Below are 22,042 nucleotides of genomic sequence, written 5' to 3'. Positions count from 1 at the left end.
ATGGCTCGGGGTTGATTCACTCCCCCAATAAATCTATTTTCCTAATAGCTTCCCGTACAAACAAAGGGGAATCCTCTAAGCTGCTGTAAAGAAGTTTTGCCTGAAATCTTAGAAATCATCTGCCAGTCGGTGGGGACAGTACTGAACTAGATGGAGCAATGGTCTTGTTTTGGTATAAGGTAAATTCCTCTGTTCTTCCTACCAGGGGGCGAGTTTTTAATTTAACACATGGGTAGGCAAACTAAGGTCCGGGGGCCGAATCCGGCCCAATCGCCTTCTAAATCCAGCCTGTGGACGGTCCGGCCCTCAGCATGTTTTAACATGAGTAGAATGTGTCCTTTTATTTAAAATGCATCTCTGGGTTATTTGTGGGGCATAGGAATTCGTTCATTCCCCCCCCCCCCAAAAAATATAGACTGGCCCCCCACAAGGTCTGAGGGACAGTGGACCGGCCCCTGCTGAAAAAGTTTGCTGACCCCTGGTTTAACGGCACAATTGTGGACCAGGCAGGCTGAGTGATAGTGTTTCTGAAGGTGCAAGTTGCTTTTCAATCCGGCTCCTCTTTATGCTAATTTTTCATCTGTGTTTAGTTACAGAGATCTGACTCAAGTGTTTATATGATTTTTCCAAATCTGCAACCTGAAGTCTCCCAATGTTCACCAACTGTTTAAAAGTGTGTTTTGTTTTTAAAAACGCATGTTTGCTTTTCAAGTGGTTTTTATTGGTTATTGTTGTTGTTATGGTTAATATTACTCATGTTTATGGTTCTTTGTTCTACAGAGGCAGACTTGGGAGTTGTAGTTGTAGCCGCCCACTAAAAACTCTCAGCTCCCAGAATTCTTTGGGGCAGCCATGACTCTTCAAAGTTGTATCATAGGGCTTTAGGATTGATGGTGTGAATGTAGCCCTACTCTAGGACGTTGGCACCGTTTTGTTGCCAAACAGTTTAGCCAGCATATAATTGGTTGTTCAACCAAGTTACAGGATTTTTATTAAATTTTCTGTTTTACAAAACTAAACCATTCAGTATTCCATTATTATTGCATCCATCAAAACTGATTTACATGGTTGAATTTATCTCAATGCTGCCAAAGTTTTCAAGTGCACACAATTTCCCCACACACATTCAGTAAACGTTTTCCAATCTTCTCTAAACATATGTTCTTCTTGTTCTCTTATTCTATATGTTAAATCTGCAAGCTGCACATATTCTGTCAACTTAAGTCCTTCTTTAGTTGGGACCTCACTCGTTTTCCATTTTTGTGCTAACAAAACATGGGCCGCAGTAACGGCATACATAAATAACCTTTTTTGAGTCGATTTTAAGAAGATGGATGGATGTAGCACATCAGTAGCTGAGATGGAAAACAGTGATTCTTTAGAGCTTCATGCAGTTCAGGGCCCCCACTCTCACCTGTTAGCTGAGATTCTGTGGCAGGGGCCTCCAACAATTCCAAATATTTACTCTTCCTTTACAGGAAAGGTAGCCAGTGTGGGCCCATCCAAAGGTGGTTGGACTACTATTCCCATCATGCTTCTGGGGTTGATGGGAGTTATAGTCCAGCTACACCTGGAGGGCACCAGGTTGGTGATTTAGGTAGTTTAGATTTCAGCAAGTAGTTCTCAAAGTGTTTTAGCTAATTTAATTTTTCTTTTTTGCTTTCCCAACATCGAATGTTGCAAGGTGCCGCCGCCTGATTTTTGCTGAACCCCACCCCATTCCACATCCAAGGCATTTGTGGATCCCTTGGTGTAACTCTCAGACTTTGGAAGGTTGGCATCACTGAATCAAGTCAGGTACCTGCTAGAAACAGGTGGTTGGCTCGGGTACAAATGTAGAAGGAAGGAAGCCAACACAGGAAATGCAGGTAAAAACATCACGTTTAATTGCAAGTTATTTCAATATGAAGTCCTGTCTTGGCCTAGCTGCAGGGAGGGAAGATTTAACAAGGATTTAATCAGAAATGGCGTCAAGAGGGTGGGTAGTTGAGAAAACCTGCCACCACTCTTCCCAGGGGCTAAAGGGTGAATTGAAGAGCTGAAATGAGGCCTATAAATCCTAACCAGTGTTTAGACAAGTAACTCATCGTGTAGAAATTAGAATTTGGGGATTTCCTTAGCCAGAGCTGGCAACCCTAGTTGGTTGGCAGAGAAAATAGCCTGGCTCACGGGAAATGGGTTTATTATGTAGGTTGAAAGTATAGTGGAACCTCAGGTTAAGTACTTAATTCATTCCAGAGCTCCATACTTAACCTGAAACTGTTCTTAACCTGAAGCACTACTTTATCTAATGGGGCCTCCCGCTGCTGCCGTGCCGCCGGAGCATGATTTCTGTTCTCATCCTGAAGCAAAGTTCTTAACCTGAAGCACTATTTCTGGGTTAGCGGAGTCTGTAACCTGAAGCGTATGTAAGCCGAGGTACCATTGTAGTTTTGTGTTTTGGAGCTCAGACCCTCACTTCTACCTTGTGCTCAGTTTCTTTGACAAGCTACCTGTCTTCTAGCCTCACCAGTTTCACCTTGTATGAAATGGGTGTTTTGTGTTTGCCCATGTCCCCCATCCTTGGCAGCCATTTTGTGACGGTGAAGTTTGGTTTACATGCCATTAAAAATTTCCGAGAATGCTTTCAAGTGACACTGTGTTGTATGCTCCAGGGCAAAGTGGGAGATTAAAATCTCAGCTCCTTACCACGTTTGGAACATTGCTGCTGTCTGGACCCATTGCTAGGTATGCATCAGTTTAAGAGGGGGCCTGACTAACCACCCAAAACCAGCCCTGAGCAAATAGGGTTCTTACGTTTTTCAACTGCAGCATAATGGAAACAGCAGGCTCAGTTAAAAATAAACAAATTACCTATTTCCCGCAAGACTTACGGAAGAGGGCCAGTGTGTTATATCCATTCTGGTTGTGAAGAAAGAGATTTTCTTCCTCAGCAGATAGCATAGAAACTTACGGTAAGTCGCTGTTGGTTGGAAGAGGGATGGAGTGGCTATGGACAAATCCTGCTCAGTGCTTTCCATCAGCCTGCTTGCTCGCCTGTATGGAACTCCTGATCGCTTGTGGCGACCATGCTAGCTAGCTCTTCACTATTAAGCTTCCTGGCCCTTTGGGAATGTCGATGCAGATCTTTCCTTGGCTTGTGAGTCTTTCAAATTCAGTTTGAAACGTTGGTTAGGGCTGAGCAACCGTTAAAAGAGCAACCCTAACCATGTCTACTCAGAAGCAAGTTGTTTTGAATACAATGGGGTTTGCTGTCAGGCGAATGGGGTTCAGATTGTAGCCTTAAGAGATGAATGAGGGAGGGAAGAGCCACCTTTTGGTTTATAGTCTTTGGCTATCCTGGCAGTTACTTACAATGAAGAATAGGGGCTCTTCGCTCATTATTTTTCAATAAATTTTGCACAGCCACAATTTCTGCCCCTTTCTTCAGCCTGCAGGTCACATGATTATCCTTGCTCAGCGATGACGTCGTGGAGAGGATATTGCCATAGTTTCTGCTTGAACATGCTCATTTTTAACAGAGATGTTAGGGAGCGCGGGAGGTGTTGGGAATATCGCCTTGAGTCGTTCCCCAAGAAGTCAAGGTTCCTCTTTCTTAAAAGCTGAACTGATTGCAGTGAATATATTGCGAAGGAAAGAGCTGACTATGCTGAGGTATGTAATTAGCTTGCCGTTTGGGGCCCAGAAATGCATTTTGTAGAGCAGAGGTGAGGAGAACCTCTAGCTTTCCAGATGTTGATGGACTACAACTCCCATCATCCTTTGCTGCACGGGAGGCTGATGGGAGCTGGGAAACCAGCAACACAACACCTGGTGTGAAACTATTAAGTTTCGGGAAACACAAAGCGACTTAAATACTTTCTATATCCTTCCTGAGATTCTTCATACTCTCACCCTGAACTCCATTGTCTCCAGGGTTATTATGTGACCCCAACGTGGTGCTACCAGCATTGTGGAGCAGACTTCACCGCTGCCTCTCCCTACCAGCTCTTGGCTCTTGCCGCTCAGCTCACCGCCCTTCTCTTGCATTGATATTTGGGGCAGCAGCCAGCTGTACTGATAGGAAGAGCATGGAAATGGGCAGAAGCAGGAAGAAAAGCCTCCTGACTTGGTCATCCCCCGCCCCCCCATGATGTTCAGAAAAAAGAACTTGGGCAACCTCTGAGTGCAACTCTCTTCCTAGGTATGGAAGTGCTGGAGAATAGCGATGCTGTCCAATCCTAACCAGTAGATGACCAGGGACCAGGAGCTGGAGTTTGGGAGAAGAGAGGAAGTCGCTCTCCTGTGTGAACAAACACAAGGGGCGGCTGCTGTTGCTGTTCAGAGGATCTGCAGTCCCAGGAGGTGTGACTTTATCATGTATATGACTATCTTCCTGCTTAACTATGCAAGTTTAATAAATTGGAATTATATAACCTGTAAGTCTGGGAAGGAAATGGATTAAGACTCGAAGTGGTGGGGCATAACAATTTAGAATAATTTTGGGTTTGGGGGCCTGAAGGAGGGCTGTAGGGAGGGGGCTGCTGGGACCAAAAGGCCAGCATTAGGGAAGGCTGCCATAGGCATCGTGGGATGAGCATTTTCATCCTTGTCATCTCTACCTACATTCTGTTTTTTTAAAGAAAAAATCCCAGTTGAACTATATAGTAAACCTGCAACATAAGTTCCCTTTACATACACGGTTGCAACCGGATGTGGTTGGGATTTGGGGGGGGGGGTTAAATAAAAAATAAATAAACGGAAGAGTGGAGGAAATCCACCATTCCTGGCTTAGCATTTATTCTCTCTCTCCCCCCGCACCTAGTGGGTTTTCTTGTAGGAAGACTCTGGGAAGCTCCCAGAACCTTCATGCCTCCAGGTCCAGGGATTCCAGACTTTGCACGCAGGTCCCTGGACCTGAACCCATAAGTAAGTTGGAGAGGAGGGGTTTGGGGGTCCACTGTGCTATGTGCATGCCTTTGTGCAGAACTTCTGCATCCGGCTATCATTACACATGAAACATACCCTACCTCTAGCACAATATGGAATCCAGATCCAGCCTATCAACAAAACTTGTAAATGGAACCATGCATGGTTGCCATATAATCCATGGTGAACTTAGAACTTTGGGCAGTGCTAGTTTTCTAGAGAGAAAGGTGCCGGAATTCTCCACGAATGCCTCCCTTGATCTCTTTTAATGGCAATGGTGCCCACATGAGAGGTGCCGGAACTGAGTTCTGGCAAGTTCCAGCTGGGGGGGCGGAGCTCTGACTTTGGGAATTGATGATTATCTGCACATGCAAACAAAAAGTACAGAAGTGTAAACTTCTTTGGCTCTTAATTGCAAAGGGCTAGGTAGTAGCCTTGCATACAGAAGGTTGCAGGCTCAACTCTCAGCATCTATAGGTTGGGCTGGAAACCCTAGAAAACTATTACCACTCAGTGTAGACAAGACTGAGCTAGATGGTCTGACTCGGTATAAACAAAGCATCAGTTTTCGTATTATATTTTCCACGCTTTGGCAAACGCTGCTTAGTTCCAAAACTTGGAATGGAGCTCTTTGCTGCTGGGGCAGGACATAGTCAAAAGCTTGGCTGGGCATCCAAGAACTAGCAACACACTTCTCTGATTCATAGTCTTTCATATATTTAATACATTAGATGAGCCATTGCAAATCAAAAGGAAATTGTTAAATTCATACAGCTTACAAAATGAAGTGAACACACCCCAGTTGAAAGTATCCACGCGCTTGTTTCAGTTTTGCTTTCAGTATTGTTCCAAGAAATCGGTTTAGGAACTGTGCAAATAAACAAAAGGGTCTCTATCAGAACGATTGCCCCGACGACTTTGTATATGCTCTTGGAAGGTCACAGCAGCATCTATAGTGATGGAACTGGCAGTGACCCTATGCAGTTTTCTGAACTCTGAAGTGTAGAGTCAAAGGAGCCTGATGTCAGTCCACCAATGCCATCGTTTTGAGGAGTTTCACCTTTCAGAAAGTCATCTTCCTCTTCACCTTTGCACTGCACACAAAAAAGGAAATGGAAGTACTTTTCACTTGATTTGTTGTTTCACTCCACTATCTAGATTAAGGATTTTGTACCAGACCAAAAAACATGGGAACAAACATACTCCAAGGCAACGCATCACGTCAGAACTAAAGGCGGTGTTTGAATAAAATTGCTCACCTCATTAATGGAGTCTGTAGCCTCTATGAGGTCTTCAGAACACTCCTCTTCCCAAAACTGATATAATGGGTTGATTATGTTTTTTGATCTGCAAAAGGCATAATATAAGGAGAGTAGAAGAAAGCAGATACATGTGCTGATCACAAGGCCATTCCAGTGCCATCCAGATTCCCCTACAGTGGAAGAGGCTATCCTTCAATGGGTTAGTTCTCCCACTGCAATAGGGGAAAGTCAGTTTAATGGCATTCTATACAGTAAAAAGTCTTCCCCCAATTGCCTAGCTCTGAGGCCAGGTGGCCACACCAATGTTTTCTAAACTTATCCTCCCCTCTGGCTTAAAAGACATGGAAATGTTAATAATGAAACCATCCTACATGCCAATAGCAAACTCAGTTTGAGCAGCCAAAACAACACTTTGTATGAACAAAGAGGGGAGGCATCAACAAGCTCAGAGGTTTCAAAAGTAAAAAATGGAACAAGCACCAAGAGGAAATGAGAACCCCACAAACAGTGCAATTGGTACTGAGCAAGGACTCTTCCCCCCTCCCCATCCTATGCTGGTGCTGCAGCAAAGTATCCAGCTGGACACAGCTGCACAAGATTGACATGACACAGTTCCTCCCCACCCAGATTATCACAACACTACTGCATCAAGAACTTGTAATGGGAAACGAAAAGTAAAATACAGCCTGTAAACCTGAGCTGAAAACAATAAGGAGTGCTTTGCTTGGAAGTGCCAAACAGGCTCTTTCCATAGTAAGTAAAATAAGGTTCGCTGATGTCTGGAATTAGATACCTTTTGAGAATATAAGGGTCAAACGGGAAATAGCTGTCAAGGGGGTTTGTGCAAGTCTCAACAGAGTCGCCCCCACAGCTGCTTCTTACAACTGGCAAAACTTGCCGCCTGTTCCTCTCGATGATGGTGTCACAGAATGCGATTTGGTATTTCCTGGAAGAGAGCAAAAATGGCTGGCTGAAGTTTCTCTTTTAAGAAGAGATATGCAGCCACAAAAACAAGCGCACCAAAAACAGCTAAGCCCCTTTCTATTGGCTCAGGTGGGACCCAATCACATCTGGCTTCTCCCCTCCCTGTACAGGCACTCCCACAATGAGTGACTAAAATTGCATATATTGGGAGCACCCTGGAGGGGCAGCAGGGCTTGCACAGCTGAGATGCTGGGTAGGGGGTTGAATTTACTGTCACAATTCGGCCTTCCAACCTACAAGCATTGTCCAAACAAGCAGAACACACATCTGCAAGGGCCTATTATTAGAAAACAGAAATATATTTTGACATCTATATTTCTGTATTAACAATATTCAAGAGAGCTTTTTTTAAAAAAGACACTTACCTGGTAATGGCAGCAAAAAAATTCACAATGGAAGGCAAGCAGACCTTCAGGGGGTTTAGCTGGCACATCACAATGCGTTCAAGGTTTAAGCTCTGCAGGAAGGCCAAACCTCCAAAACAAAATGGGCAAAGAACATTTAGCGCTTGGGAAAGCAAAAACTGTTTGGGCAGTATGCATTTTTCACAATGCACATGAGGCTCGGAGCTGCTTTGAATGCTACAGGAGAAAAGTGTTTGTTACTAAAAGCTGCACACATGCAACAAGAAGGCACGGTCAGGCCTGGCTTCCTGGCAGATAAAACATACAGCGTGCATGCTACTAAATGCTTTAAATGCATTGAATAGGAATGTCTAAAGCAGTCTCCAACGGAGATGGTGTTATCTGGTGGGTCAAAGGAAAGTTAGGAACACAGAAAGCTGTCATGCCAAGACAGACCATTACTCAGTATTCTCCACAGATGGCCAGTAGCTCTCCAGGGTCTCAGCCCTACTTGGAGATTCTCTACCACTGAGCTATGGCCCTCCTAATTCAATTGAATTAACTCCAGTTCAGAAGAGGAATATTCTAAATGCTCTTCCACCCAGTATTTGTTCTGCTCTGTAAACTTATTCATGGCTCCCCAACTGAGTACTCCAAAGATGTGCTCAAGTACTAATGAGAACAGTCCCCATGCAGCTGCTTCTCGCTGTGAGCCATTCAGCTATAAAACTGCCAAATTCTGCATGAGCTGTGTTTTTCCCATATACACACCTTTCTTTAGGTTTCCGTCCACTATTTGCTTGTGACGAAAGATGATCACGTAGAACACAGCCTGGCAGGCGGCATAAAAGGGCCCGTGAAGAGTGATGTCGCAAAAGGCTTTCGCCCCTGTGCCCTGGTTGTCGATGTACACATGCAGCCAGTTGACCAGCAAGTCCAGGCAGGTTTTCACTGTACTGCAATGGGACCAAAGCAAAAAAGCCTAATTAAGGGCAGCTGTCCCGCATTTCACAAGTGAGTCGGTAGCTACCATTTGGGACAAGGTGCAATAAGGCTACTACATTATTCTTAGCAGTTCAGGCTTGGTCACAAAGCCAAAAACGCATCTGGGCGTGCCAAAAGCGTTCCATCTTTTTACAAAACAAAATCAGAATTTGGAAATCAGCTGAAAGGATTCCAGCTACAGAGCAGAGCAATAAGGGAATTGAAGCAAACAGAAAGGGTGAATGGCAGTAGCTGGAGTCCAGGTGAAGACTGAAGGCTTAAGGTGTATAAAATGATGCACCTGAAGTGAGGGAAGCAGATAAGTAAATACAGTCATACCTCATGTTACATTTGCTTCATGTTATGTTCTTTCAGGATACGTCCCGTGGCGACCCGGAAGTACCGGAAAGGGTTACTTCCGGGTTTCACCGCTAGCGCATGTGCAGATGCGCAAAATGATGTCACACGCATGCGCAGAAGTGGCAAATCGCAACCCACGCATGCGCAGATGCACCGCTGCGGGTTGCGCTCTTTTCATGTTACGAACGGGCCTCCGGAATGGATGCCGTTTGCAACCAGAGGTACCACTGTACCAGAACACTGCTGCTGTAAGATTCGGAGCAAACAGAAGGAAGTACTTCTTTGACACAGTGCATCATTAAAGGAGTTCGATCCTATAAGATAGTAGTGATGGACGGCTTTAAAAAAGGATTCCGCATATTCAAGGAGAAGGCTGTCAAATTTCTACAAGCCATGCTCTCCTTCCACTGCCACAGCCAATATGCCTCTGAAGACCAGCTCCTGGGAATCGCAAGTGGGGAGTGTGCTGTTCAGCTCAGGTCCCTTCCCACAGGTTGAGCAAAGCAAGAACAGGATGCTGAACTAGATGGCTTTCGGCCTGATGCTCATGTTTTTGCACAGACAAGTCAGAGCAAGGGCTGACTTGAAGAAGGGCTCAAGACAAAATTCCTTGTGTGGTTCTGGACATCAAAGTCTTGACCACCAGGCGCCAGAAAAGAAGCTTGGTTATGGGGACCACTCTACCTATAATGCTATTTGAGACTTAGATCAGGGGCAGGGAACCTGTGGCTCTCGGGATGTTCTGGGACACTCCATCTCCCATCCTTAGCATTCTACTGCCCCAGGCAGTTACCTGCACGGCAGAATGGGACACCAAAAATAGGAAACACTTAGCAGTCCAGGATAAGCTAGTCCTTGGGAAAGGTATGTAAGCTCAGTAGTAGAGCATCTGTTTTGCATGCAGAAGATCCCAGATTCAATCCCTGGCATCTCCAGGTCAGGCTGGGAATGTTCCCCACCCAAAACTCTGGAGAGCTGCTGCCAATCAGAGTCAGACAATACTGAGCCAAATGGGCCATTGGTCTGACAGCGTAAGGCAGCTTCCTATGACAGCTAAGTATCTATTGTATTAGCTCCTCCACTGCACTCCTCAATGCCACATATCTAGCCTTGCACAGCAGGTCAGTAACTACAAAAAGGAAGTTGGTAGGCTACTTACACAACCGGAACAAACTTTGCCCGTGCCAAAAAGCTGCCGGTGTAGTTGGCAGCAGCCTGCCTGATCACGGCCGGAGTATTTGGATTACGAAGCATTTTCCAAAGATGCTCCACAAATGCTTCTGCAATTCCCTGTAAGACAGAGTCACGCGTGGCAAGACATCAAATGCCATGGAAACTAAATCCATGGACTCTATTTGCAGGCATCAGTTACTTCTGGGAGTAGGTGCTGAGGAACATGCAGTCCTCCAGATCGGCTCCAACTTCCATCAGTCCCAGTCAGCATGTCCAATGATCAGGGATGAGGGGAGATGTGAGTCCAGTAACATCTGAAAGTCCACCCTGACTTCAGGGAGATACCCAGCAAACAGGGACTTTTTTGGCACTGAAAGCAATCAACATGCCTGCTTATGTTGGAAGTAGTGTCCTTACTCAGATCTTGCTCACCAAGAAGACTGCAGACACTTTTAGCTCCGACCCCCAAGGCTTAGGGCCACAGTTCCTTGCAGCCCGCCCCCCGCACATTTAGGGGATCTGGGATGGCTCCCCACATCAGTAAGTAGGAGCAAAGCACAGCAAGAGAGGCAATTAACTATACGCACCAGTTTGAAGCTAGAGAGGTAGAACATGATGTACTGCACGTGACATGAGCCATGGGTCGGCAAAATGAGCTTATCAAACACTGTCACTAGATCCCGATACAAATCCTTGGTGTTGCCAACATCAAGCTTCCCTGAGAACAAAAAAACAGTTCTGTTACCGCAGCATCGTACCAAGAAACAGCATGCCTACTTTTTCATGTTTACAGTAACGTTTTTCAAATCAAAATTTTGTTGGCCAACCAAATGCAGGTTATAGCAAGAAACAAACAAAAGAAAAGCAAGCAATTTTAGCAAGCAAGCAGTGGCAGTAAATATAAACATATGCAATAAAACACATGTAATACACAAAACACATATATCAGGTTGCAAAGCTGGTCTCATGGGTTTTCCCGAGTTGGGAAGGTTTCACAGCACACACAGCTGTATTGAACATAACAGGCTTAGCCAGGTTAGACAGCAGGTGTTTGATTTTGTCGGTGTCACTAAGAGTGGCAATCAGCTCTAAAAAAATATTTAAATATTTTGCCTAAAAAGGCACTGATAAAACTCCACATGGCGAATCTCATCTGGCATAACTTTCTCTTGCCCTTAATACAAACATCTACACACAGGCCTGTCTTGCTTCCTCTTACCCACTTTAAGCCTGCAGCTCTGTATTCAGGAATCTCCTGCTAGGTTGTCCCACAGATTATTTCTATCATCTCTGCTGCCTCCTCATTATCAATCTCAAAGAAATAATTTAAGCACATTGTGCAGGCGTGATTACCGTTCACATGGGAGATATCTTTAACGTATGAAAACAAGACAATCATCAGGATGTCTAGGCGCTCTGCAACTGGGTGAGCCATCACCTCATTCTTCTCCGGGTTTTCTCCATCTTCATCCTATTGAAATAAAAGTACTGAATAAAGAGTACTGAACACTGGTAACGTCTGGAGAATCACCACTGTGGAGAAGCTTATGTATCAAAGGTACATCATCATCATCAACAACAACATTAAGGGGGAAGTAAAATAGGTGCCTTCTGTTCAGAAGGGATGTTTATTTTTCTTGCTAATGAGAATAATTCAGGCAAATGCAGAGCCATTATTGGGTCTTCATCTAAATTATACACAAAGTAGTGAGAATTTCAGAAAACATCAAAAATAGATGTTATATATATTAACTACAGCAAGGATATTCTTTGCTAAACCATGGAAGCAAAGCCAGGTTCTGAGAAAGCAAAAATTAATTTAAAATATATGGGGAAAGCTGGAATTTATAAAGTTAACAAGGATGGTACATCCATATAAAATTGTGAGAAAACTGGTAAATGGAATCCAACAATCAAATACACACACACACACGCACACAGCTCTGTGTATGAAATAGGTACAACATATTCAGGGTCATATTGTTCCCAGCTATAAAGGAAATATAAGCAAATATTTAAATATTTGATATTGAGATTTTTTAAAGAGGTAATTTGAACGTTTATTAAAAGTTGACATTCAACCTATATTTTTGAAAGTGCTACAAAAAATAATTGTGATGTCAAAGGTTTTGTTATCGAGATATTGTAGGAATACTGAAAGGCTTATATAATAGGATGTGTTGCATTATGTAACATTCTTACTAATATTTGTATTATCATGTATTATTTGCATTATCAAGAACATGGATTCCCCCAAAGAATCCTGGGATCCATAGTTTGCTAAGGGTGCTGGGAACTGTAGCTCAGTGAGGGGGTAAACTACAGTTCCCAGGATTCTTTGAAGGGAAACCATGTGCTTTGCACGTATGGTTCGGATGTGACCCGTTGCACTGCTCAATAAGCACACTTGCCATGTCAAAGAGTCCTTCTTCAGGAGCCCCTTCGCTCTCATCCTCTTCAGCAGCTTCGATCTCTTTTCTCGGAGCGCTCACCTGATGTAAGGAGCAAGGATACTGAACATTTCTAAAGGCGTTTGATACGCATGCAAATGAAGGTGCACAACAATTCTTAAAACCTAGATATCCCGCCCCCAGCTGAAAAGGTAACGGGTTTGATTGAAATATTACCCAGTGTTACATTTATATCCTGCCTTAATTGCAAGGAGATCAAGACAGCACACTTAGGGGAGAATGCTCCATTGTGCAAGCAGAAACCCTTGCACTGATGAAACTTTCAAAGAATCATAGAATTGTAGAGTTGGAAGGGTCATCTAGTCCAAGAGATGCAGGGATCTCAAGTGCATGCAGAGCTACTTTGGACACAACCCCTATAATTTACTTTCCCACCCAGGAACAGGGCAAAAGCAGGCTATCCATTAAAGCCAGTCTAATAAAACCATCTATACAACCATCTTTTTTGTCCACTTTTTATAAACACTGACCTGGAGATGGTATGGACAAGGCATAGGCAAACTCGGCCCTCCAGATGTTTTGGGACTACAACTCCTACGATCCCTAGCTAGCAAGACCAGTGGTCAGGGATGATGGGAATTGCAGTCCCAAAACATCTGGAGGGCCGAGTTTGCCTATGCCTTCCTTTTCTAAAATGTAATTAAGAATTAAGTCTTTTACGAACCACACCCTATACTTACATCAATCTTTAATACCCTTTCAATAACCAGCTCCAGAATGTCATGCCTCAGAGTTGGGATATATCCACTGATTCGTAGCATGTTATGCACGTAGCATTGCTGCAATGGAATTCCCCCACAAAAATGATAAATTAAAAAACATACACAAAACATTCTTCTTGTATAGAAAACTATTTGAGCACTAAGGCTAACAAGCCTCTTCAATTTGTAGTTTAAACACACTGCAGATTGGATTTTCTCAAGGTGGGCCTTTGTTTTTCAGTTTCATACTGCTTGAGCTTTGGCAAGATAGGTTTGGGTCAGGGATTTTTTTATGGTGTAAGGCACCACACAATAGACGGGACCACAGCTCAGTCATAAAGCTCATGTTTTGCATGAAAGAGGTTCCAGGTTCAATCCCTGCCAGTATTCTCAGTTAAAAGGAAATCGGGCAAAGGGAGATTGGAAAACAAAACAGGCAAAGCAGAAAATCGCTAGTGAGATGGAAAGACGAAGAAGGCATTAACATTTGAAGGAATAGAAAAAGCTTCTACATGCTGAAGGTTCTCTATGCTCATCCTGTATCTGCACCATCAAGATCTGTGGATGCTCAACTTCTGCCACTTTTATTTCAAGAGGGTCATTAACAATAGCACTGACGCAAGACACACAAAGGAAAATCCCATTTTAAACTGAAGGCTGATTACTTACCAGGGTTCTTTCTGATTTGTTAACGAAGGGAAATTTGTCAACGAGCACCGGCATGAGAAACTGCGGTGTCCTGCAATGCAAGTGTAAAGAAGCTTCAAAATAAGTGTGAACACGGGACAGCCCATGAAACAATCTCAGCAAATGAAACATTTCAGGAGTTGAATGATGAAAGTCATATATAAAAAAGAGGCACAGGCATGGATTCACAATACTGTTTTCCACCCAAGTTTGAGACAGGTTTCTTAACATAAATAGGGGACTTCATAAGAAAAGTATACAGTAATGCTATAAATAATATTACTGGGCTATCTTGCACATATTATCTCTCGGTGGAGCAATTACAATTTAATCCATTTATTACATAAATACATAAATTATTAATTTCATTTATTGACTGGTTTTAATTGGTTACATCTAGTTTATCAGCAAAAATTAAAAAAACAGGCCCCAACAGCACAGTGTACATATGCAAAGTCTTTAGTCTTTTAAAAGACTCATTGGAAACTCAAGATGGAGAATTAGATCTGTCCTCAGGGAAGAATAATCACACATGCGGTTAATCAAGAGTAATTTATTCCCTACCAAGATAGTTCATTCGCAATCATACTCCACCTAAAATCATGCACTGAAATGGGGGGGGGGGGATACACTTTATACATTAAGCAATTTAATTGAAAATACAAATTATTATGATAATTCAGTAGCACCCTAAACACAAGATTAAGGCTTCTCTTTCTTACAAGCTTTCACACGTCATACCGTACCGATTACAACAGCAATACAGAGGAATCAATCTAGGGGAAAACATAATTTGAGGGCTGCTAAACATATTTATACCAATTAATACCACTGACCTATTTTGAACTACAGAATATTATCAATTTAGGTAGCTTTGTCACTTGAAGCTAATATGCAAGATGTGTGATTGTGTTTCAGCTAGCAGGTAGAAAAGGCTATGAATTAACTTAGGGGGTGTACCAAATCAATTATTATGTACTTACAAAGGGACGTATTTTGCAATTGTTTGCAGTGCTCTATGGCAAGTGTCAAAGCCTTCAGTAACATCTGCAAGAATTGAACATCATCAAACATGTATGTTAATCCAGAATTTTTTCTTATATATTCATGTTAGATTTTATGGGAGCACTTCCTCAATCACTTAAGGTAGACAGATTTGGTGCTATTATATTGTTTAAACTTTATGTCTAATATATGGGAGTGGCAGGGCTGGGCGATAACTGGTTTTCATCATTGTGATATATCACCTGCTACACATCACAATATACTGATATATCAAGATGTCTGAAATAAAAATGGAGCCATGTAGAGGCATTGGCTAGCTTCACGGTTTCCCTCACATTGTGATTTTTGCATAGTACACATACAGTACACATCATGATTTGCAATATATCGCCAGGTCAAAAATTATGAAACTGAAATCATGATATGGACTTCAAACCAGTTTTGGACAATATATTGATATATCACCCAGCCCTAGTGAGTGGCAACAGCTGCTAGCTTAAATAGCTTTTAAAGTGAATTAGGTAAATTAAGGGAGGGTAAGTCTATCAATAGCTCCTGCTGTATGCAACCTCCAAGTTTCATTTAATGGAAAGCCACAAATATCAGAGAGAACTAGATTTCACCCTTAACCTTAACCCTAGAAGCACCAGTGTAGTAAAATGGAAATAATATGGAACACAGGAAGCTGCCTTAAACTGAGTCAGCTTACACTGACTGGCAGCAGCTCGCCCAAGATTTTGTGCTAACATAACTGACCATTAGACATGAAATGGCTACTCACTTTCATCATCATCTGAATCCGAAATGTCCACATCGTTCTCTTGTATGGTTATTCGAGCTAGGTGGAAACAGAATTATTCTATTAAGTTCAAATTGAATATGGCCACCTGGTCAACAGTACAAGGCAGAAGAAAAGAAACCCAAAACTCACGCGGTACAAAGTGCGAGACAATCATTGCAAGACATGGCCTAAGGTAGATTGTCTGTGCTGACACCAAGTTGCTCAGGAAAGCCAAATACTCTTCCACCACAGCCTGGCTCCTTTTCAGCCACTGCACCCTCTGTAAAGTTACACATACACTTAAGTTTGATGCACGTTGCACAGACTGAATCAAGACCAAGTACAGCAAACATTAGAAATGGCACACTCTTACCAATAAGATGCTGACTAGTTGTTCAAACTCCTTGGTCAAGAGTGTAACGGAAGACCGAAACTCACCCAGCCAGTTTATAATCTGGTCATCCTGCAAAAAGAACCAATTTCTCTTTAATAGTCTGAACTTTATAAGGTGTGTAAAAAACAACGACAACCTATTAGTAACGGGGGTATTTTTTTCAAAACTGAGTTAACCCAACAGAAGGGCTATTAGGCTTCCACATATAACTCATTACTGGGAGTGTGATGCCACCCTCTGGCGTGATGAACGACCAGTCTTCCTCTCTAGTTTGAAGCTGGAGAATGTGCAGGGTTCATCTGTGTTGTTGTGTAGTGATCCTAACCCCTCTCCAGCTCTAAGGCTGGAAGGAAGGCCAGGAACTCTGTAGCAGTTGTGTGGCTAAGGTGTCCAGGGCACCGCCAGATGACCCCTGCTCCCACCCACCTCTCCCGTGGGAAAGGCAAGTGAATAGTGGGCTAGGACGGCAGAAGCACTCCCAGGCAGACTTTCCTGCATTGAAGGTAGAACGGAGTGGGATGCCTCTTGGGCTCTTGTTGGGAAGTGGCCAGGCCAGGAAGGAAGGAAGGAAGGACAGCAACATGGCAACCAACAAGGCCAGAAACCTGCTGGGAACCCATGAAAGCAATTGTGGAGATAGGGTCTACTTGGCAGTGGCTCCTTAATTACAGAACCCCCTCCCTCCATATGCTGTCAATTGTGATCATTTTGAAGTACACTCAAGTCTGTTTTCCAGAGCTTTTATTAACTTGTTAGCGATTTTTCGTCTTTTAATGACTTACAATGGATCTTGATGTTTCGGCTGCTGTTTTGTTACTGGTTCTGGTATATGTAGTACATTTTATACTGAAAAACTGAGTGAACTTTTCTTTTTTTGTAGATACAGTGGTGCCCCGCAAGACGAATGCCTCACAAGACGAAAAACTCGCTAGACGAAAGAGTTTTCCGTCTTTTGAGGTGCTTTGCAAGACGAATTTCTCTATAGGCTTGCTTCGCAAGATGAAAACGTCTTGCGAGTCTTGCGAGTTTTTTTCCCTTTTTCTAAGCCGCTAATAGCTGCTTAGCTGCTAAGCCGCTAATAGCGCTAATCCGCTAATAGGGGTGCTTCGCAAGACAAAAAAAAGGCTAGACGAAGAGACTCTCGGAACGGATTAATTTCATCTTGCGAGGCACCACTGTACATAGTTGACCTTAGAATTACTTAAAAGTTAAATTTCTGTTCACATGAATGATTTGGCAAAGGGGGCAGGGAAGCCAGACACAACAACACTGCCTTCACATCAGTCAAAAAACAGACATATTGCTGGTGTTCCTAAGTTGGATTTGGAATGAGCTCTTAAAAAATTGTTTCCCCCCAAAATGGGAAATAGCTGAGTTCTTTTGAACCCAACTGTGTGCATATTTCAGACCCTGTTGTGCCTCCAGTAATATCACTGGAAGCACAACAAGGCCTGATCCCCCTCTCAATGAGCCCCCAACAACCCCATTCCTTATCTTTGTTGCTGCTCTGCCAATGGAAGCATAGATGGTCTCTCTTGCTCCTTTCCTCTTTGACACCAGACACAAAGATTCAAGGAGCAATGGGTAACATACGGAGCCAGCAGCATTGAGCAAACCACATTAGCCAGCATTCCTTGTGTCTGACATGCAGAATGCCAAGCATTAAAAGGATGGTGCACAATCCCCCTCCATTCCTCTAGTGCCAGAACAATTACAAGGGTAAAGGTGGGAGTAAGCTAGGGACAGAGGGAAGCCATAAGTTCCTATGTAGCTTAGATTTTATCCAAGTCTCTGGGCTTGTAAGGCTTCCTTGAAATCAAGGCTAGCATTACACGCCTGTATTCTAAGCTGTGGTCAGATCTGTTACTGATTATCCTAGTTATAATCATAAATGGTACACAAAACTCCAACAATTCATTCTGGTTCATTTTTTTTCTTACATTTAAGAAGTCATGCAGAGCACTGAAATACTTGGATGAAAAAATCCTTACTTTTAAGTCTGGATCTAACAGCTGATGCTTCAACAAATCAAATTCGGTTGTCTCACCCTTCAAAACAAAAACATGAATGAAGTTGTACCCTAACAAATCATGCAGCCTTGCATCAAAGCTTATTTGATCCCTACTGAAAATAAATAGAGAGACACATTGGGTATATTACGGTTTCAAAGCATAAAAGCAATTAATAGAGGTTCTCTTCTCTCTCTTTTTGCAACATATGTTACTAACTTTACTGTAGCTCCCCAAAACCTTTTTTTTTTTTCAGATTTAGGGACTATATCTTGTTTTCCTTTCACTTCTTTTGGTGAAAATAACTAAGATACTGCCAGAGACAGTGGGAGTATACAGCTAAAAGACAATCTCTTAAGGCCAAACTTGCGTTTTTCATTAAAAAACAACAACCACCTTTCAATACAGTGAGAAAATACAAAAGATGAGACAGATAACCATACTACCTTTTGGTATTTTAGAAGGATGTCTGTCAACGTCCCACCAAATCTGACTGTTTTCCTCGGTGGAGATTTTAGAAACTCATCTGCAGCCAACATGTCAGCAGTCCTAGGCAGAATAAAATATATGAATGAACACAGTAAGCCACTGCTTGAAAGTGTGTGTGAGAAACCAGCAAGGAATGTGTGTGTGTGTGTGTGTGTGTGTGTTAAACTCCATACAAGCAAGTGTTCTGAACACGCTTCCAATGTTGAATTACAATTTTAATTTATTCCTTATGTTGATATCCCACTTTACCTACAAAGAGAATTAATGTGGCATTGATTGATTGATTGCATTTATATTAAACTGTTCCTCCAAGGATCTCAAGGTGGTGATGTGCATGACCCTCCCCTGTTTACAGCGAAAGAGTGTTAGGATAGGTCCACATATCCTCTTGGCCATTTAAGCTCCCAGGGTTAGTGAAGACCTGTCACTGCCGTCACAGCCTAGCCTACCTCACAGTGCTGTTGCGAGGAGATAAAATGCAGGTTGGGGAAAAGGATGGTTAAAAAAAAAAAAAGCCACACACCAAGTCTTATGAGGAACAGTTGAGGGAATTGGGTGTGTTTAGCCTGGTAAAGAGGAGACTGAGTGTGGATATGATAGCCATCTTCAAATACAGTACTGATACCTTGGGTTACATACGCTTCAGGTTACAAACTCCGCTAACCCAGAAATAGTACCTCGGGCTAAGAACTTTACCTCAGGATGAGAACAGAAATCGTGCGGCGGCAGCGGGAGGCCCCATTAGCTAAAGTGGTACCTCAGGTTAAGAACGGTTTCAGGTTAAGAACGGACCTCTGGAACGAATTATGTTCTTAACCAGAGGTACCACTGTATCTAAAGGACTGTCTCCTGGAAGATGGAGCAAGCTTGTTTTCTCCTGCTCTGGAGGGCAGGATTCAAGTTACAAGAAAGCAGAAAACATTAGGAAGAACTTTATGATAGCGAGGGCTGTTTGACAGCGGAACAGACTCCCTTAGAAGAAGGCGGACTCTCCTTCCTTGGAGGGTCTTAAACAGATGTTGTCAGGGATGCTTTGGTTGAGATTCCTGCATTGTGAGGGGTTGGACTAGATGACCCTCGGGCTCCCTTCCAACAATTCCATTATTCTTCGGAGATTCCGAGGATTTCCACGGGGACATCCCTCCCCACGCCCCTAAATCTGCCCTAGGGGATCCCACCTAAAAGTAGATTTAGGGGGCAGGAGAAACTTCCCACTGCGTGAGCAGCAGAAGTCCTTGTTCTGAGAGGACACGTTGGTGGAATAGGATTTGGAGCAGCTTTTTGGAGACGCAGGAGGCAAACGCGATGCAGCCAGTGAGCTCCCCCCCCCCCGCGCACCTCCCTCCCACCCTGGCAGCCTCCCCCTCCCCCTCACCTGCGCTTCGCCGAGGCCTGACTCAGGGCCTCGGCCTGCCGCCCAGCCCGCGGGGCCGCCGTTCTTCCTTTCCCCACGAAGCCGCCGCTTCTTCCCTTTCCATCCTCCTCGTGCGCGCAGCCCAAGAGACGCGAGTCTTCCCCACGCAGCACAGCCAGCGCAGAAGTCTCCCTCGGACGTCCCCGGAAGTGAAACAAGAGGTATTTCCGGGTCGGCGGCGGGGGGGCGGGCCTTCCGCAGTTTAAAGGGCCACGCGCACGACTGAAGGCGCATCAGTACTTCTGGCTCTGCATCCCGGAGCGGCTGGAAAAAGGCTCCGTCGAATGTGTAGGCGCCGCGGTATCTGGTAATACGGTAATGCGGAGCCCGTGGTGGTTTAGACCGGCAGACTAAGAGCGGGGTTCGAATCCCCCGCCGGGTGACGTTGCCTCTCCTCTAGACCTGCTTCACAGGGTGGTTGTTGTTGTGGTGGTGTGAGGATTCAAATGGCAGAAGGGGCAAAACTCTGGACTAAATCGCAAGAACATGTTCTGGTCCCCCCCCCCCCAAAAAAAAAACCCACTCTGGTTTATACGCATGGAGTTCTGTCGATATGTATGTGATAAAAAATCATTTTAAAAGAATTAATAAAAGTACTTTTTATTTTGAAAAAACGGAGGTGGAGGGAGAAGAGTTGTTCGGGAGGGGGGGTGAAGTGGGATGTGAATTGAATGATTTGTTTGTTCCGTACAATTGATCTAGCAGTTTACAAAAGATAAAACGGTAAGATCAAGAAAGGTTCGCAAGCCTACTTTAAAACCAACAAGGTGTTTTTTTTTTAAAAAAAAATGCTACATCAGATTAAAACGACCTTCCTAAGCAGGCTTGTCTAAGGCTTGTCCTAGGCTTGTCTAAGCAGGAATGCTTTTAGCAAGCACTGAAAAAGAGTACAGTGAAGCTGCCTCCTTGATCTCAATAGGCAGGGAGTTCCAAAGTCTAGGCGCCACCACACTAGATGATCAAGTTCTTGCAAATGAGGGACAGGTATTATGCGGCGCCTGTAATAGTGCCAGTTCCACCAATCGGCATGGGGTAAGGTGAGCTCGTAGGGGTGCAATAATGAAATACAAATAAATGCAGTGCAGTTCTGCATCGTATGTATGTCTACTTGGAAGTGCTGCCAAGATCTAGGATTTCATCCTTAACCTAATAATAGATCCCTGCCTATTTCGTAACACTGTGTGGCAGCACACATCCAATGAATGATTCCCTTCACATGATCTCTTTTGTCGATTTAAACTCAAAAGGGGCATACAGTACTTCTAAACAGTGTGCACAGGGCACTTTCGTGGGTTATGAGAAAGGTCTATACAGAGTTGTATTGCCTGATTCTGACACAGTGATTCTTACTAGAAGTGTAGAATGCACTGCACGACAGGAGAGAGAAGTTCTCCACAGTTATCCCGTCAGTGTCAATACAGATGTAGATTCTGATACTGAGAGTGACACTGAAAGCACCACTGAGTTGGTTGTTGTCGTGCCCTCCTCTTTCAGCCTGCTAATTCTTAATTATGCAAAATACAGTGTATCAATTATGCAAAATACACTATCAGTTTTGCAGTTTGTAAAAAAATAAAATAAAATGACAGTATTTGAAGCTGGAGTGGCATCAGTACTTTTTAACAATTTAATTTTCGTTACGTTTTGGGGTTTATTTGATTTTCCAGTTAGGTTTTGGGTTGAAAATGGCAGGAACCACAAGTAAAGGCTCTTGTTCCTGTCTGTCCTAAAGGACGTGATCATGAATCATTTCCCTTACACGGGCTGCATACACACCATGCACATGACTTCCCTCAAAGAATCCTGAGAACTGTAGTTTGCTAAGGGTGGTGCAGGTAATAGTAGCTCTGTGAGGGTAAAATATGGTTGCCAGTATTCCTCTGGGGGAAGCCATGTGCTGTAAATATATGGCATGCATGTGGCCATGGTCCAATTCTGCCCCATTCAAAGTCAAATGAAAATGAAGCGGAATTTTGACCATGCTTCACATACAATTTCATGTGAAACCATTGTAAGATAGTAGCTGAAGTGCTGTACTGAGGAGACCCAGGTTCAAATCTTCACTCACTGGTCAAA

At 43.6% G+C, this 22,042-nt stretch overlaps 1 protein-coding gene and 1 long non-coding RNA gene across 2 annotated transcripts; one reads left to right on the top strand and one right to left on the bottom strand.

The window, feature by feature from the left end:
- Nucleotide 1: 1 nt before the first annotated feature.
- On the top strand, nucleotides 2-4,666 carry LOC309329379. The gene is made up of 3 exons (XR_014151103.1): nucleotides 2-179; nucleotides 1,685-1,868; nucleotides 3,431-4,666. It is a non-coding gene; the product is annotated as an uncharacterized lncRNA (long non-coding RNA).
- A 934-nt stretch (nucleotides 4,667-5,600) lies between these two features.
- On the bottom strand, nucleotides 5,601-20,126 carry RRN3 (RRN3 homolog, RNA polymerase I transcription factor). The gene is made up of 18 exons (XM_081839765.1): nucleotides 19,928-20,126; nucleotides 18,510-18,612; nucleotides 18,046-18,102; nucleotides 16,034-16,123; nucleotides 15,811-15,940; nucleotides 15,661-15,717; nucleotides 14,858-14,921; nucleotides 13,857-13,926; nucleotides 13,167-13,265; nucleotides 12,427-12,507; nucleotides 11,369-11,486; nucleotides 10,603-10,733; nucleotides 10,002-10,132; nucleotides 8,270-8,454; nucleotides 7,520-7,628; nucleotides 6,964-7,116; nucleotides 6,168-6,255; nucleotides 5,601-6,002 (listed from the first exon to the last, which is right to left on the bottom strand). The coding sequence occupies exons 2-18, from the start codon at nucleotides 18,600-18,602 to the stop codon at nucleotides 5,859-5,861; spliced, it is 1,800 nt and encodes a 599-aa protein (XP_081695891.1). The 5' UTR covers nucleotides 18,603-18,612; nucleotides 19,928-20,126; the 3' UTR covers nucleotides 5,601-5,858.
- Between the last annotated feature and the right edge of the window lie 1,916 nt (nucleotides 20,127-22,042).

Source organism: Podarcis erhardii, assembly GCF_964252035.2.
Source record: "Podarcis erhardii genome assembly, chromosome: 14".
NCBI classification, from domain to species: domain Eukaryota; kingdom Metazoa; phylum Chordata; class Lepidosauria; order Squamata; family Lacertidae; genus Podarcis; species Podarcis erhardii.
This window is presented reverse-complemented; position numbering and strand designations above follow the sequence as displayed.